The 16,234-nt window shown below is 39.7% G+C and overlaps 1 protein-coding gene across 2 annotated transcripts in view; it reads left to right on the top strand.

Moving 5' to 3' along the window:
* LOC142390413 (paired box protein Pax-7-like) overlaps window positions 1-16,234 on the top strand; it is a 127,473-nt gene that overhangs the window by 82,677 nt on the left and 28,562 nt on the right. For both annotated transcript variants that reach the window (XM_075475826.1, XM_075475825.1), the window contains exons 6-7: window positions 1,420-1,579; window positions 2,100-2,299. In XM_075475826.1, the coding sequence (XP_075331941.1) occupies window positions 1,420-1,579; window positions 2,100-2,299 (360 nt within the window). The remainder of the gene's footprint in view (window positions 1-1,419; window positions 1,580-2,099; window positions 2,300-16,234) is intronic.

The raw sequence follows: 16,234 nt of genomic DNA, 5'->3' as shown, positions 1-16,234 counted from the left end.
AAGTGTTTGTGGGGACACAAATAGCTTTAGAATAACTTAGATTTATGTCACAGCATGTTGCGCTTTGGGGACAATAGAGCCACCTCATACAGACCAGTTTTGTTTTGGCAAAAATGTTGTATAGAATAGTCAAACTCTGGTGGACAAAGAATTGAGATAGTAAAGGAACAGGAGACAGAGGATACCCCCTGCACATAGCAAAATAAAGCCCCAGAGCAAGAAGGCTCTTTACAACATTGCATTTACACAATTAGCCAAAAGTCAGCACTGCATGACATCAACTTTCTCCTGTGTACTAACTCAAAATTTGAAAAACATTTTGAACATTTAAGTTCATAACTTTGTATTGAGGGTGATTTAAGAATTACTTATTCACATTCAGTTCAATTACTATCAAATGACTATTTGTAAGCATTTCTCCTCACAGCAAACATGCTAGCAATGATTCAGTCTGCTGGTCATCTGTGACAGTGCACCTGATTTCCTATCCTTGCTGGGAAAATCCAAAACTCCTAAGCCCTGACAAGAAAAAAAAAAGAGAGCCGTTAGCTCAAACAACTGAAGAACTGTTGGATATCTGGCTTTCCTCTGTCCTTCTCCTCTGGTGTGTAGAAGTAACTATCATGCCAACTATCATGTTATAACACGATAGTTACCATTTACACAAAATGGCAAATCTGTTATGACTGAGTAAACTAGTGAGGGTAAGTTAGAATATGACAAATGTCATTATACTGCAGATACTGTATTTTCAAATAGTTTCTTCCATAGTCTAATTCAATTCAATTTTATTTATATAGCGCCAAATACAACAAATGTCATCTCAAGGCACTTAGAGAGTAAGTCCAATTCAAGCCAATTGGAATTCAATTAATTAATAATAATCATAATTCATAAAATAATCCAATTCGTTCATATAGAGCCAATTCAAAAACAATTTCCTAGCTAAGAAAACCAACAGATTACACTGAAACTTTTTGTTTTTCGGTCCAATCTCCCGGCCTGAGCATATCTGAGGCGACTGTGGAGAGAAACGACTCCCTTTTAACAGGAAGAAACCTCTGGCAAAACCAGACTCAGGAAGGGTGGCCATCCGCCTCGACCAATTGGTACAAATTCTGTTCAATAATAATTGTAAAAAATGACATAAATGTATTTATTATCTGAAAAGAATTGATGAAATACATGTAATACAGCCTCCGATTCACTGTTGCAGAGATGTGTATTAAAGTAAAGTACTCTACTCTGATACAAATGAGCAATAATGAATCAGTTGAGACAGTGATAAAGTTATCAGAGGAACAAGTTTCCAGCCAACTTCTTACGGAATAAAATTGAATCCAAAAGCTCACTTGGACTCTGGAAATGAGTTCACTACGTAATAAACAGATGTTTGTGGTCTTTAATCTATTTCTTAAGGTTTGGTTTAGCAATCGAAGAGCCAGGTGGCGAAAGCAAGCTGGAGCCAATCAGCTAGCAACATTCAACCATCTGCTGCCCAGTGGATTTCCTCCCACAGGGATGCCAACACTTCCTACATACCAGCTTCCAGAGACCAGCTACCCCACTCTACCCCAAGGTAAAGCAGTAGATCTGTTGTACCAAATACTACAGTGTCAAACTTTTTATGTTTCGATAAACTTTATGTGTTCCGCGTCTTCCACGACTGTGTCTCATTTAATTTATAACAGAAAAAAGAAAGAGAAAGATTGTACTGATAGTATAATATTGTTTTCTTATAAGCATCTGGATTCATTGGGAGCTGAATCATAGTAATGATGGTCACTAGGTCACGCCCCACTCTCAGAGCAGAGCTTCAGCTGAGGCCCACATCATTTAGTCCCTTAAAGATATTTAATCCTAAATTATTCATGTCAATAAATGACCAGATATAATGCTTTGATTTGTTTTTATTTGAATCTATTTATGGGAGTGATGTGTGAATCTGATGATGTTTCAAGTCATAGAAAATTCTAAAGGGTTCACAAGCTATCAAGCATCAGTGTAAAAACAATGATTAAGATCAAACACTCCCATGTTTCAGTCTCCTCGACACAACCTTGCTTCTCAGTCATGTACTGTTGTGTGATACTCCGCAGATGGAGGTAGCACCGTTCATCGTCCACAGCCACTACCTCCATCCACCATGCACCAGAGTGGTTTGTCCAGTCCTGACAGCAGCTCTGCCTACGGTCTGTCCTCCAATCGCCATAGCTTCTCCAGCTACAGCGACAGCTTCATGAGCTCTGCGGCACCGAGCAACCATGTCAACCCTGTCAGCAATGGGCTTTCCCCACAGGTAAGACCCTGTCAGAGGCTGTCCTGAGATCTGACCACTATGCATGAGCATGTGCTGCTTCAGTAAAAACAACATTAGTCTGTCTGGGTTTTGGTCTTCACATATTTAGTCTAGAATCCAAAATCAAAATATGGAAAAACAATTGTGTCTGTGGTCAGTTATAAATCAAACAAAGTTTTATGCTCAGACAAAATGTAAAAAATGGGTCGCAGATTAAATTTTGATTTGATTCTCAACCTCTTTGTGTTCTACTTGCTACGTTTGCAGTTGCCTAAACATTGAGAATTTTGTTATTGCTTTGTTTTTGATGTTTTTTTCTTGTGCTCAAAATGTAATGTTAGAAGTTAACATTTGTATGAACGGAAAAATATTGTTGCCATGGATACATTAAGTTACACTGTGGGCAGCAACCTGAGAGGGTTCTTAGTTAAGTTCTGTGACTTTTTTCCATTCTAGCCCCAACACATGAACACAGTAACATTTTGTGCTTCAAATGAAGTCTTGTTTAACTATATACAGTACCGGTACTGTATTTTTACATTTTGTTCAAGGTGAAACCATAATTATGAGCATGGGAGCCTGGTTATGTTTTTAAAAAAGATACTTAATTATCTGGGGGTTTTCATACTCCTAACATTTAGAATTTAAAACAGATTTCTTTAGTTTATGAAGCACCTGACACGTTGGCTTGTAAAAGAATCAGCTACCTACATTAGTCCAGAGCAGTGAAGATTAAGAATGTCACGAAAACCTAGAATTAATCACAAACAGTGTATCATGTGTGGATTTGGATAAATGTAGTTACATCTAAGGGTTGCTTTCTCAACACAAGGATCAGCTCCAAAGTCTCCTAAATCGAACAAAGTACTAACAATCTGAATGGATGACTTGACCTCCAAAAACTATTCAATTCCAAACCCACCTGTTACTTTTACCTTTAGAATCCAATGTTAGCTGCAATGTATGTTGTTGTTCTTTTTCTCCCCAAACTTTAAAGAGCCATTTCCCACAATCAGCTTGAATTAGACGGGGAAGGACATCATATAATAAATAATTATGCTAATTCATTTTCATCGCAGTGGACCTAACTTTGGATAAAGGTGGATATTCATTTTTGTGCAGGTAGCATTATTCACTTATTCACAATTACCCTCTCTGCACAGAAAAAAATAATTTGATCATTTAAACACATGCTGAAATGAACACAGAATAGCCAAACTGAAACATTGCTGATGAGCACAGAGATGCCTTGAATATTCACTGTTGGTGTTTTGGAACATATTATAAGGTTATGATAGGCCTTTAAAGGCGCCTGGACCTTATTTATGGCATAAAATACCTTCATCTACTCTCCGATAACAGTTTGGTGAAAGTCGGCGTCCTTCAGAAGATATTTAGATCACTGGAGATCTGCGTATATATATATCTGCGGTTCATCTGGTTTCACAGATAAGTACAACTGGGTATCATCAGCATAGCAATGGAAATTTATGCCATGCTGTCTAATAATGTTACCTAATGGAAGCACGTATAAAGTGAAAAGAATCGGTCCAAGCACAGAACCCTGAGGAACTCCATGACTTACTCTGGTGTGTGAGGAAGATTCTTCATTTACAAGAACAAACTGAAATCTATCAGATAAATATGACTTAAACCAGCCTAATGCAGTTCCTTTAATCCCAATAACATGTTCAAGTCTGTGTAATAAGATACTGTGATCGACCATATCAAATGCAGCACTGAGATCCAACAGGACAAGCACAGACACAAGTCCGCTATCAGAGGCTAAGAGGAGATCATTGGTAACTTTCAGCAGTGCAGTTTCTGTGCTATGATGCACTCTGAATCCTGACTGAAACTCTTCAAACAAATTATTTCTGTGGAAATGATCACAAAGCTGAGCTGCAACTATTTTTTCAAGAACTTTAGACATAAAAGGGAGATTGGATATAGGTCTATAATGAGCCAACACTTCTGAATCAAGAGTAGGTTTTTTAAGTAAAGGTTTAATTACAGCAACCTTAAAAGTCTGAGGTACATATTCTGTCAACAAAGACAGATTGATCAAATCCAATATGGAAGTGTCAATTAATGGGAAAACCTCCTTGAACAGTCTGGTTGGGATTGGGTCTAAAACACAAGTTGATGGTTTAGAAGAGACTATTGCTGTTGTTAGTTCAGAGAGATCAACTGGACAGAAGCCGTCTAAATACAAATCAGGTTCTAAAGATACTTCTAAAGCTGCTGTACTTGATGATACATCACTGATAATAGTGGGAAGGACTCCATCAATCTTCTCTCTGATAGAAACAATTTTATTAATAAAGAAGCTCATGAAATCATCACTGCTGAGAGTTAAAGGAATACCTGGCTCAGCAGAGCTCGGACTCTTAGTCAGACTGGCTACAGTGCTGAAAAGAAACCTGGGATTATTCTTATTCTCTTCTATCAATGATGAATAATAAGCAGTTCTAGCTTTACGAAGGGCTTTCTTATACATTGTTAAACTATCTTTCCAGACTAACTGAGACTCTTCTAAATTAGAGGAACGCCACTGTCTCTCCAGCTTTCTTGCAGTCTGCTTTAAAGCACGCAGCTGTGAATTATACCAAGGAGCCAACCTCTTCTGACTGATTACCTTCCTTTTCAGAGGGGCAACATTGTCCAGTGCTGTACGCATTGAAACTATAGTGCTGTCAACAAGAGAGTCAAGTGCTGCTGGAGTAAAGTTTAGGTAGTCGTCCTCTGTCATATCTGCACATGGCAGTGAAGAAAAGGATGATGGAATTAATTCTTTAAATCTGGTTACAGCATCCTCTGATAGACACCTTCTATACGTAAATTTCTTCTCAGAAACTGTATAGTCAAGTAATGTAAACTCAAAGGTTATCAAAAAATGGTCAGATAAGACAGAGTTATGAGGGAACACTGTTAAAGCTGCCGTCGGCAGGTTTTCACAATTCCGAGTCTAAAGTCGGAAAATTCGAACTGATACAACTTTCAGGTCCCTCCCCCTCTGTGGACGAGGTTGTGCATGTGAGTTCACACCAGTGTGCGCGCACACAAGCTGGGGGCAGACTCACGCTCAGCATGGAAGATGTGGTTGGTGACTGTTCTGCTCAGATAATAGATCAATAATAAACCTAACGTGATTGGTTAAAAACAGCCGGGAGAGCTCGATTTTTGCGAGCACGATTACAGGCTTTAGAGGGAGCTAGAGAATTCGGGATTTTTCCTAAACACCCTATTTAATATTCTACTTCCAGAATCCCATGACAGTTCAAGCTAATATGACTAAAAAATAGTTGCCGGCAGCTTTAACTGTTCACTCACAATGCCATAAGTCAGCACAAGATCAAGGGTGTGATTAAGGCAGTGAGTCGGTCTGTGAACACTCTGAGAAAATCCAATGGAGTCTAATATAGAATTAAAGTTCATATTCAGGCTGTCATTTTCAACATCTACATGAATATTAAAGTCACCCACTACAATGACTATATCTGTAGTCAGCACTAACTGGGATAAAAACTCTGAGAATTCAGACAGAAACTCAGAATAAGGGCCAGGTGGACGATACACAACAACAAACACAAGAGGTTTCTGGGATTTCCACTTTGCGTGGGAAAAACTGAGAATCAGAGATTCAAAAGAGCTCAAACTAATCTTGGGTCTGGGACTGATTAGTAACCCTGATCTGAAAATAGCTGCCACTCCTCCTCCTCTGCCTGTGGTTCCAGGAACGTGAACATTTAAACAGTCACAGGGAGTTGATTCATTAATGCTAACATGATGCTAACATGATACTAACATGATGCTAACATGATGCTAACATGATCCTCCTGCTGCAGCCAGGTTTCTGTAAGACTAAGGCCGGTTTTACACGACAACGCTCCCGGGTGAAACCGACAAAATATTTTATCAGATGTGCCTTTCGTTTAGACGGCGACAGCGTTTTTGGGGCTTAAATACGCAAAAAAATTAACCCACCCTCCAGAGTGGAAATCTTAAAGACGCTCCACCGTCGGGTTCCTGTCTAAAGGGTTGAAAACGCAAATGTGTGCTCTGAGCTGCTCACGCTGGGTATCCTCGCATACGCGTTGACGTCATAACCATGTGCAGTACAGTCAAACAATAACAAACATGTCGGATTATTTCCATCAGTCAGACATTCAAGTTGTCTTAGCTGCTTTGATAGCTATTCGCTTCGTCGCCATTTCCTATTTCGCGCTACTACGGAGAGAAGTAGAAGGAAGTTTCAACGCATGCGCGCGCTCTTGGTGTTGTTGTATGGCAGTGCTTCACAGTAACACCTAGCCACCTGGCATGCATACTACATCAAATTTCACACACTTTTGCGTCACCTTGTGCATGCAAATTTCCACCCAAAGACGCTTGTCTAAACGCGAAATAAAAAGTGGGAATGCAACGCCACTTTTGCGGATTGTGTTCAGAGCGTTGTCGTGTAGAGCTCGCCTAAATATATCAATATGATGATCACAAATCAACTCATTCACTAACAGAGACTTGGAAAGGAGAGATCTGATATTCAGCAAACCACATTTAATAGTTTGATGTTTTTGTTCAGTTAAAGTTTTTGTTTTCATTTTTTTTTGCACAAGAGGATTTGCTCCTTTTGTGTTAATTGATTGGGGGGGTAGCAGCAGGTGGGAAGCTGCAGAGAAGTGTGTAAGACTATTGCACTGTTAGCTCAGAGCTGCCCTGTTGTTGTTATCGAGGGCTATCAGGGGGCTTATGGGGGCTTTCTACACATGCGTCTACTGGGATGACGTCATCCCCGCGCGCCGCTGCAGCACCCTTTTTTTTGTTTTAATGTTCTAAAGTGAAACAGACAGATAAACACATTGCTCAAATATAACTGATCCTGGAGAATAGAACTGGATTTCAATGAACTAAAGAGTCTTTTTTTAAATCAACTATACTGAACTATTGTTTGGTTTTTAATCATGTTTTAAGAAGAGACTGGCTTTGAGGCTTGCTAATATTTAAGATTGGAAAAAATGATTACTGTGTTGTATCACTTGGTTTCATATTTAATATGCTTACATTCAAGATTCTGCATAATCACAGCCTACTAACCCACAAGCTGTCATTATGAATTGTGTGAATGTTTCATGGTGACAGAAATCCAGAACCTCTGTGTTATCGGGCTCCTGATGTAGAATTGGTGGCTCACACACCTACATATGTCTACATATTGCCAGATGTATGCAGGAACATACAGCTGTTTGCTTCTTGATTAGTTTGTCTTGGTGAATGAATGAGTTAATATAAAGCTGTGGATACTTCCCACCTTCACTGAACACGATGCCAGGCTTTCTCCTCTGCTGGCCAGAGACAGACATGACAGCACTTTTCCAACACTTAACTTTGACTCAGTTTCTTTACCAACGTCTCATCTCAGTGCTCAGCCACAGGTGAACTAACAGGCTGCCTGTCAACTCAGAAATCATTTAGGTTCATTTCTAGTTTGAGTGGAGTCAGTAGGCCAAACAGGTTCATGCAACACAGCTAATCCATGTATTAAGTGTTCTATTTTCACTCAGAGATTACAGTTTAGCCAAATAGCACAGTCTGTAGACAGTCAGTCCAAAGACAAACTGCAACCGATCAAAGCTGTGGTGGAAGGGTTTTCTCATTGCTCTCAGTGGTTGTTTTCTCATAGTTAAAACATAATGTACAGTTGACTTTTAGGGTAGGGATTGGAAAGAAATGTCATGTTTACACTGAAGTTTGTATGCGAAATACTAAATCAGACAGCAGCATTACGCTATCTTCACACTCAAGTGAAGTTAAACACACAAAGAAGTCAATAACATTGTGGTGACTTCCTGTGGCAGGTTTGTTTAGTTTGTTTATTGCTCTTATTGTGCAACATGATTGACAGATGGGTTAAATACAGAAGTCTTGTGAGTTTAAGAAGAAGAGAAAAAACACGTTCTAGTCTGCCTCCAGACCAGTCCTTTCCCCAAATGAAAACATTTGGAGCACCATAAAACACAAAATACAACAAAGTTCCAGGACTGTTGAGCAGTTAAGATCCTATATCCATCATTTTGGAATCAGTTTGGGTAACAAGCTTTTGGTTTTGGTTGAGTTTTCACATGTGTTTCATTTGCTTTTTCCCAGCTCAGCTCCATCAGGCTCAGCTTCAGCATCCAACAAGTTATTTTGCTTCCCTTCGGACCAAGTAGCCATGAATTTATTAAACACTGACGGAGAGTCTGGGTGGGATGAGAACGTTAACGGAGATCTTATTCTGTGGCTTATCTGTATACCCTTGCTGCGTTACACCAGTCCTCTGCTTTTTGGAGTTATTCCATCCATTTTCTATTCCCGCTTAATCCAAGTTAGGGTTGCGAGGGAGCTGCACCCTATCCCAGCTGTTATTGGGTGAGAGGCGGGGTACACCCTGTACAGGTCACCAGTCCATCACAGGGCCACACAGAGACCCACAACTATATACGCTCACACTGACTCCTAGGGCCAATTAAGAGTCCCAAATGAACGTAACATGCATGTTTTTGGACAGTGGGAGGAAGCCGGAGTACCCGGAGAGAACCCACGCATACACGGGGAGAACATGCAGACTCCTCACAGAAAGAACCAGCCGGGAGTTAAACCTGGAACCCTCTGCTGTGACACAACGATGCTAACCACCATACCACCATGCAGCCGTATAAAAAATAATTAAATGTTAAAGCAACAGCAAAGAAGTTTTCAAACCTTAAAACCATGTGGCTCTGAGTTGTTTGGAAGTACAGTCAGTACATTGGGTTTTGTTCTGCACTTTCACAGGCCTGAATGTGGGGGCTGAGATACTGCAGTTCACAGCTTTGCTTTCCAGCCCTGCAACACACCATTTGCTTTGTGGTTGCTTGAATTTTTGTGCGCTTTTGGCGGTGTCTTTGTGGTCTCCTCAACATGGCAACAACGTGCATGTGCATGGCTCACTCTGAAATTTGCGTTTATGACAGTGGTGTTACACCTCACAACTGTAGTGGGACCTAAAGAGGAAACGATTTGCAGGAACCTTTTGACAAAAGATATTTTGTGCCATAATCTGAAAAGCTCATTTTTAGTTTTAAATGCCCTGATTTCCTGCTTATTTATTGAAGAGGAAAAACAATAACTGTGAGTGTAGAAACAGCCGAAAGAGTGTGCATGTGAGTGCATGCATGGATGAATATTAGGGGTGGGGGAAAATATCAATACAGTGACAGATCGCGATATTTAGTGTGGCGATATTGTATCGATTCAGAGACACCAAATATCGATATTTTGGCCACATACACATAATTCAATTCAATTCAATTCATTTTTATTTATATAGCGCCAAATACAACAAATGTCATCTCAAGGCACTTAGATAGTAAGTCCAATTCAAGCCAATTGGAATTCAATTAATTAATAATAATCATAATTCATAAAATAATCCAATTCGTTCATATAGAGCCAATTCAAAAACAATTTCCTAGCTAAGAAAACCAACAGATTGCACTGAAAACTTTTTGTTTTTCGGTCCAATCTCCCGGCCTGAGCGGCGTGCCTGAGGCGACTGTGGAGAGAAACATAAACATAAAATAAATAAACTCTGTATTATGCACCAATATAAAATCAATTGCTGCTTTAGTCCACTAAATGGTGCTAACCGTTTACTGTCTGGTGAGCTCAACACAGCGAAGCCCGGCTCTCGTGAGATCTGGCTGGCACGTGACCTAGGTAAGGTGATCACAGCACAGCAACATGTAGGAAGGAGAACTGATAAATGCGCCATAGAAATTTAAGTCAAATGTCTGGACTTATTTTGGACTTTTGAACAAAGAGGGAAAGAAAGACATTGACATGACACATGTGATCTGCAGGGACTGTCGTGCGAAAGTGAAATACTCCGGAAACACAACTAACATGAGAGTTCACCTCTCCGCTACCACCCAGCAGCACTGGCAGGTGAGGGGGGCCAAACCAAACCAACCAACAGACACTGGACCCTCTGAGATTAGCAAAGCTACCTTCACATTCTGAGCGTGCAAGAAAGTTAACTCAGTCTATTGTTTACTTCATGGTGAAAGACTTACGTCCATTCAGCGTGGTGGAAAATGCCGGGTTTTGCAACATGTTAAAGACGCTTGAGCCCAGGTATGTGATTACGTCTCGCCGTTTCTTTGCCGAGACGGCTGTGCCTAAACTCTACCGAGGAACTAAGCTCGAAGTGGAAGAATCCTTGAGAACAGCAGGAAGGGTTGCATTAACTAGTGACGCTTTGACGTCGAGGTCAGTGGACTCGTACATGACTGTAACATCGCACCACATCACAGAGGACTGCAGTCTCATGTAGCCGACGCCAAACATCGCAGACCTGCGAAATGCAGCAGAAGAATGGGGTATTACAGACATAAACTTGGTTGTTTTAACAGACAGCACTTCTATGTGTGTCGCCATTCAGTTAGCGGGATACGTCCATGTTGAGTGTTTTGCCCACACACTTAATCTGGCATCACAGCGGGCATTAAAGCTGCCAACAGTAGCCAGGCTTAGGGCGAGAGTGCGGCGCATCACTGCCTTTTTCAACAGAAGCACGGTGGCAAACCATGCTGCAGCTTCCGAGCCACAAACTCAAAACTGACGTAACCATGTGATGGAATAGTGCATACGAAATGCTTCTGAGGTTTCTTGAACAGCAGCCTGCAATTTATGCAGGCCTGTTGTCTCCTGAAGTGAGAAGGAGTGGCAGTGAAATCTTCACTCTGAATGAGACGGACATCGTGCACGCGGAAGAAATTGACTAGACTGAAATACAAACAGTTACGTTGGTCAGGTAAAGAGGACATTTTCTATTGTAGTTTTTCTATTGTAGTTGGGAAAAGACAGACATGTTTTATTTTTCGGATTCAGTTTTAACTGAGTGTTTGCACTTGTTGAATGAGCTGTCCATTTTGTTGGAATAATTATTTGAAGTAAGATGAATTGACTGAAAACCTTTTTTTAACAGAAAAGCATGTTGATCAAGATTCATTTTGTTGGTATCCTTTGCAGCTGAAAATGTTGCTATATATTGTGATATTTGGTATAGCAATACTCAAAATATCGCAATATCGTGATAATATCGTATTGTGGTGTCTCTTGCGATTCCCACCCCTACTGATTATATCGAATCCCAATACTTGTAGAATCGCAATTATCAAGAATCGTGATACAATCGAATCGTGACCAAAGCATATCGTCCCACCCCTAATGAATATGTTGAATATGTGTGAAAACTATGAAGCTGCTCTTAATATCATTCTTTTCAGTTTCCCCATTGAACAATACCTGCAGTTAAAAATCTTCCACAAACTTCAAACATACAGGATAGTAAAAAGAAAAAAAAAGATCCTGAATGTCATTCAAGTTTTTACAGAGATCATCGAGTATTGATGTTCTTGGCTGGCCTCAGGGTGGCTTATTTTCACAGGGATGATGTTAGCCTGAACACTGCCTGTAGTCGGACCTTCTGAGCATGTTTTGCGTACAAACAAGGCTGCAAATGTTCACTTTAAAGCAGGTACATGCTTTGGTACATGATAACACTGCTTAAAACAGCCTCTCTTTGAATAGAGCTGGAAGCCAGACTCCATCTCTTATCATTTCTTGCCCTCTTAATTATTACCCAAACAATAAAGCACACAACTTTACATTTATTCCTTACGGCACTGGCTCCATTAGGGAGAGTGGTAATTCGACAAACTATATGTCGCTGGTTTGATTCCCATCTTTCCCAATCTCTGCCAATGACTACTAGGCAAAATACTGGACCCCACATTGCCCCAGATAAGCTTCACTTGTAAATCACTTTGAATCCGAATGTCACTGAATGAATCAATGTAATATCATAGTAGAGATAAGACATTTGGGAAAGAGGAGCGGAATGACCAGCAGTAAAGGTCGAACCAACTGGTAATCCAGTCCAGGTATCATTGCTGAAGGCATTGGTGGTATGCACCACTGGACCATAACGTTGTCTCAAACGGAACTTCATTTAACAGACGTGGGATTTGTGTGGAAAAGATGGAGCTACTTTATTGAAATATAAAATTAAAATCTGCTTTAAAGACATTCAGATGCAACATAGCAACAGTTGGGTCCTGCCTGCTTTTAATATATAGAATAAGATTGTTGTATTTTCTTATCTTCTGCTCTTATTTGTTATATTCAGATTTTTTGTATCTTCATAATCTTTTTGAATTTTTTTAAGTTTACTGTGCTATAACTTCTATCAGATTTAAGTCTAACCAGCCTCAGAAAATTAATTTGATTGAACATTCCAGACATGGAATATGTCTGCCGTAAATGGCACTGCTTTCAGTGTTTATGAGTCTATTCTGAGTCCCAGCTGAAGCTTTTCCATTACGACTTCACTCAGGTTGACCCTTTCATCATGTTCGCAGGCATTTACATGTGATAACAATGTAAAGTGAATTTCATAAGATCCCTCTTCAAAATTGCAGGAAGGTTGCTGAAGGTCTGACAGCCAATAATTCAATTTGAAACAGCTTTATTGCATTTGAAATGTAATTCACGCAAGCCTTTTCTCCGCTTCGTCTTCCCAAATTGAATGGGAATAATTTTGAGGTTGACTTTCATGTAGAGATGGAGTCTGAAGCCAATTCCAAGTTTTACTGACAGAAGGATGGAATGAAATGTCGTTTCTGTCAGCCTTGCATTTATAAATAGAAACCTTTTCCCTGCTTTGCCTTAGAGTTGTTAGAACACCCTAAAAACATCCTGCAGAAAGTAAAGCTTTTTTTAATACTTAAAAAAAAAATCCCATTAATCAGTTTTGCTTTAGAGCCCTTCAGGAGGTGAAGAGTTTTTCTCTTCTGTCAGACACCGAGTGATTCCAGAGCCTTTTTGTCAGGTCAGACAACTTAGTGACCTGCCACTAAAGACCAAACTATCACCTCAGATGTGACTCCAACCTATTAATGCATCACAAGAGTAAAGAAGAACACATTTCTCCTGTCAAGCTCACATTTCCTCTTTGGTTTGTTGTGAGAGGAAGGTTTAGCCTGCCTTTGAATAGTGGAGCTCTTGGACTCACTATTTGATGTTGGAGTGAGAGATAGAGAGAGAGCCAGTGAGCAGGGATAGAGTAGAGTGGGTTTCAGTGTTGGGGGATCAGAGCTTCTTTGGTTCACCAGCTCTGTCTCTTTGATCCATATCCCCAGGCCTGCCTGCCTGCCTCGCTAACTCAGGCCTCTGCTCGTGATTCCTGACAACTGTCGGCCTGAGATAAGGAGGTGGAATGGGGGATGAGGGGGGCCTCTTCTACAACCCCCACCCCCAACATGCTCCTCACGATGCAACTCTACCACATATTCTTCTACTTAATAATGAACACTTGAAAAATAAGTGAGGAAATAGGATGAGTTCAATTCAAGAGACATGAGGGTAGTTGGACCTTTGAATCTAATAAAAGCACTACATTTTTTTGCCCATCCATCTTTAGCCCTCAGTCAGCAGCCTGTACAAACATCTGTGTGCCCCTCACTGTCAATGAGGGTAGTATTATTCTCAACTGCTATTAAATTTTGCAACACTAAGCCCTTTGACTGGGCATACTGTCAACTGGAATGATTCCATGTGAACGTATCAAACAGGATGAACACATATATTTACATCATTCCCATAATGAGGAGTAGAGGGGGCCTGATGTTAATTAGAAATAGCCTGAAAAAATGATGCTGCTTACATTTGGCAGAAAGCAAAGCAAGGAGCTTTACATTAAATAAATAAATAAGTAAAAATACGTCCTACAAGAGAAAGCTGCCAAAAAAGCAGAGGAATTGAAATGATACCCACTGAAGGAAGGTTTGTTGGAAAGATTTTTCTTTATTTCTTCGAATACTCTCCTCGCATCCCTCCTTCAGTGAAGACTAAACACAGCCCAGGGTGCAATCTGACTGATTGTGAGTGGGTAGAAAATCATTGCTGGGATTTCTATAAAACAGAAAAATGTGATGCAGCACTACATCTCATGACATTTAAAGCCTGACATATTTCTATGAATTTTTAATGAACTAATTAACTTGTTCATTTTACAAATTCTCACACCTAAACCAAATAGAATAGTTGATACTGATTAGTTACAGATAGCATTTCCTATTTCACATATCTCCAGAGAAGACTTGCTCGTCACTGGTTAATATTTAGGAACCATTAGTTAGGTTAGCCTACCTGAGACATTTTCACGCCAAGCTAATGATCAAGACTCCAGATTTTTTACCTGCTTGTACCAAAGCCATGTTAGTTACAAAGATAAAATAATAAAGTCCGGAAAACAATAAAGTGGCCTTTAATAAAGTGGTCTGCAGTGGAAGGTAATCTCGGGTAAAAACACAATTTGCTTTTACATATTTTGCACATCTATTCATCTTGTGAGAGAACTAACGGGACATAATGACATGGGTCATGTTGTTCCACATGTGTGGGGTGTGATGTCTTAGGTCAGCTACTGAAGTGATTGAATTGGCTCTATATGAACGAATTGGATTATTTTATGAATAATTATGATTACCATTAATTGAATTCCAATTGGCTTGAATTGGACTTTATTATCTAAGTGCCTTGAGATGACATTTGTTGTATTTGGCGCTATATAAATAAAAATGAATTGAATTGAATTGAATTGAAGCTGAGGTGTTGAACACAGCTATCAGTGTGACTGTGACAAGGACCTATTTGTGATTGGGACTTATAGTACCATAGAATATTTTTTCATTGCCCTTTGGCATGTTGGAATCATTTATATTTAGTTTCTTTTTAACCTGGAAAACAGAACATTTTCCTTTATATGGTTTGCCATCTGGAAGTGTTTAAAGAACAACAGACCAACGCAAAAAACAGCTACAAATACAAAATTTGCACATCTATATAAATGTCCATAAAACAGACAATGATTTACAGAAACAATGGAAAGATAAAAATCAAATCTAAGAGACACAAAACATTGTCCAAGTCATAAAAAAACAGGCTTAGTAATGGTTACAATGATAATCTGAAGCTGGCTTTGCCTGCCACCAAGTTGTTCAAATTTCTTGAAATCATTCAGTTTTACCAGACAAAATGAGGGAGCAGCCCATTCTAACCTCCTCTTACCATGAGAAGTTAGGACCAGATATAGAAAAAAAGCTCAAGCATGAACTGACCATACCTCTGAAGGATGTAGGCACACCATGAACAGCTCCGTTGTGTGTTTTGTTGGTTTCTTAAAGAGTCTGAGGTCATCAGCAAGTGATCCTCTTTTTGTCAGCACTTCTGAATGCTTCTGGCTGCCACATGTGCATTAATAAGTGCATCTCTGTATTTTTCGGTTACTTTCGGTAAACCTTCAGATTAATGAGTCTAAATAACTGAGGCAAAAGGCTACCATAAAGTAGCACATGCACAACTTCTGCTCCAGCTGACTTTGTGAATTTCATGAATGGATATCACAGTGAGACCTGTTTGTTCACTTGCAGCAGCTTTAATGTAAATTGTGTCTTTTTATTGTTGTTGTTGCTACAAGGGAAAATGTGTTCAATCTCAGTACTGTATAAAAGAGAGTTTAATTTGGTTAATTATTTAGCATGACGAGTGTTTGGGCCGCATGAAACTGAGACTGAAAGTGGGTGTCTCATACCAAAAACCCTTTCTTAATTACAACTCCTGCTGGGACAGGCCACCACTGTCCCTGCTGGGGTTTTACAGGCGGTCCCTCTCAAGCTGCACATAATATGTGGTGCATCCAACACTTCTTTAAACTTATCCACTATTTTTTTGCAAATTAAAATCAGTTCATTTGTTTTATCCAACAATTTAGCATCTCTTGTCAAGCTAAAGTTGACATTATATTTCAACAATCATCTGAGTGAGTTGCTGCTTTTGTGTGTTTAAATG

The sequence above is a fragment of the Odontesthes bonariensis genome, chromosome 10 (genome assembly GCF_027942865.1).
Source record: "Odontesthes bonariensis isolate fOdoBon6 chromosome 10, fOdoBon6.hap1, whole genome shotgun sequence".
NCBI lineage: Eukaryota > Metazoa > Chordata > Actinopteri > Atheriniformes > Atherinopsidae > Odontesthes > Odontesthes bonariensis.
Note: the sequence above shows the minus strand (reverse complement) of the source record. Positions and strands in the feature narration are given on the sequence as shown.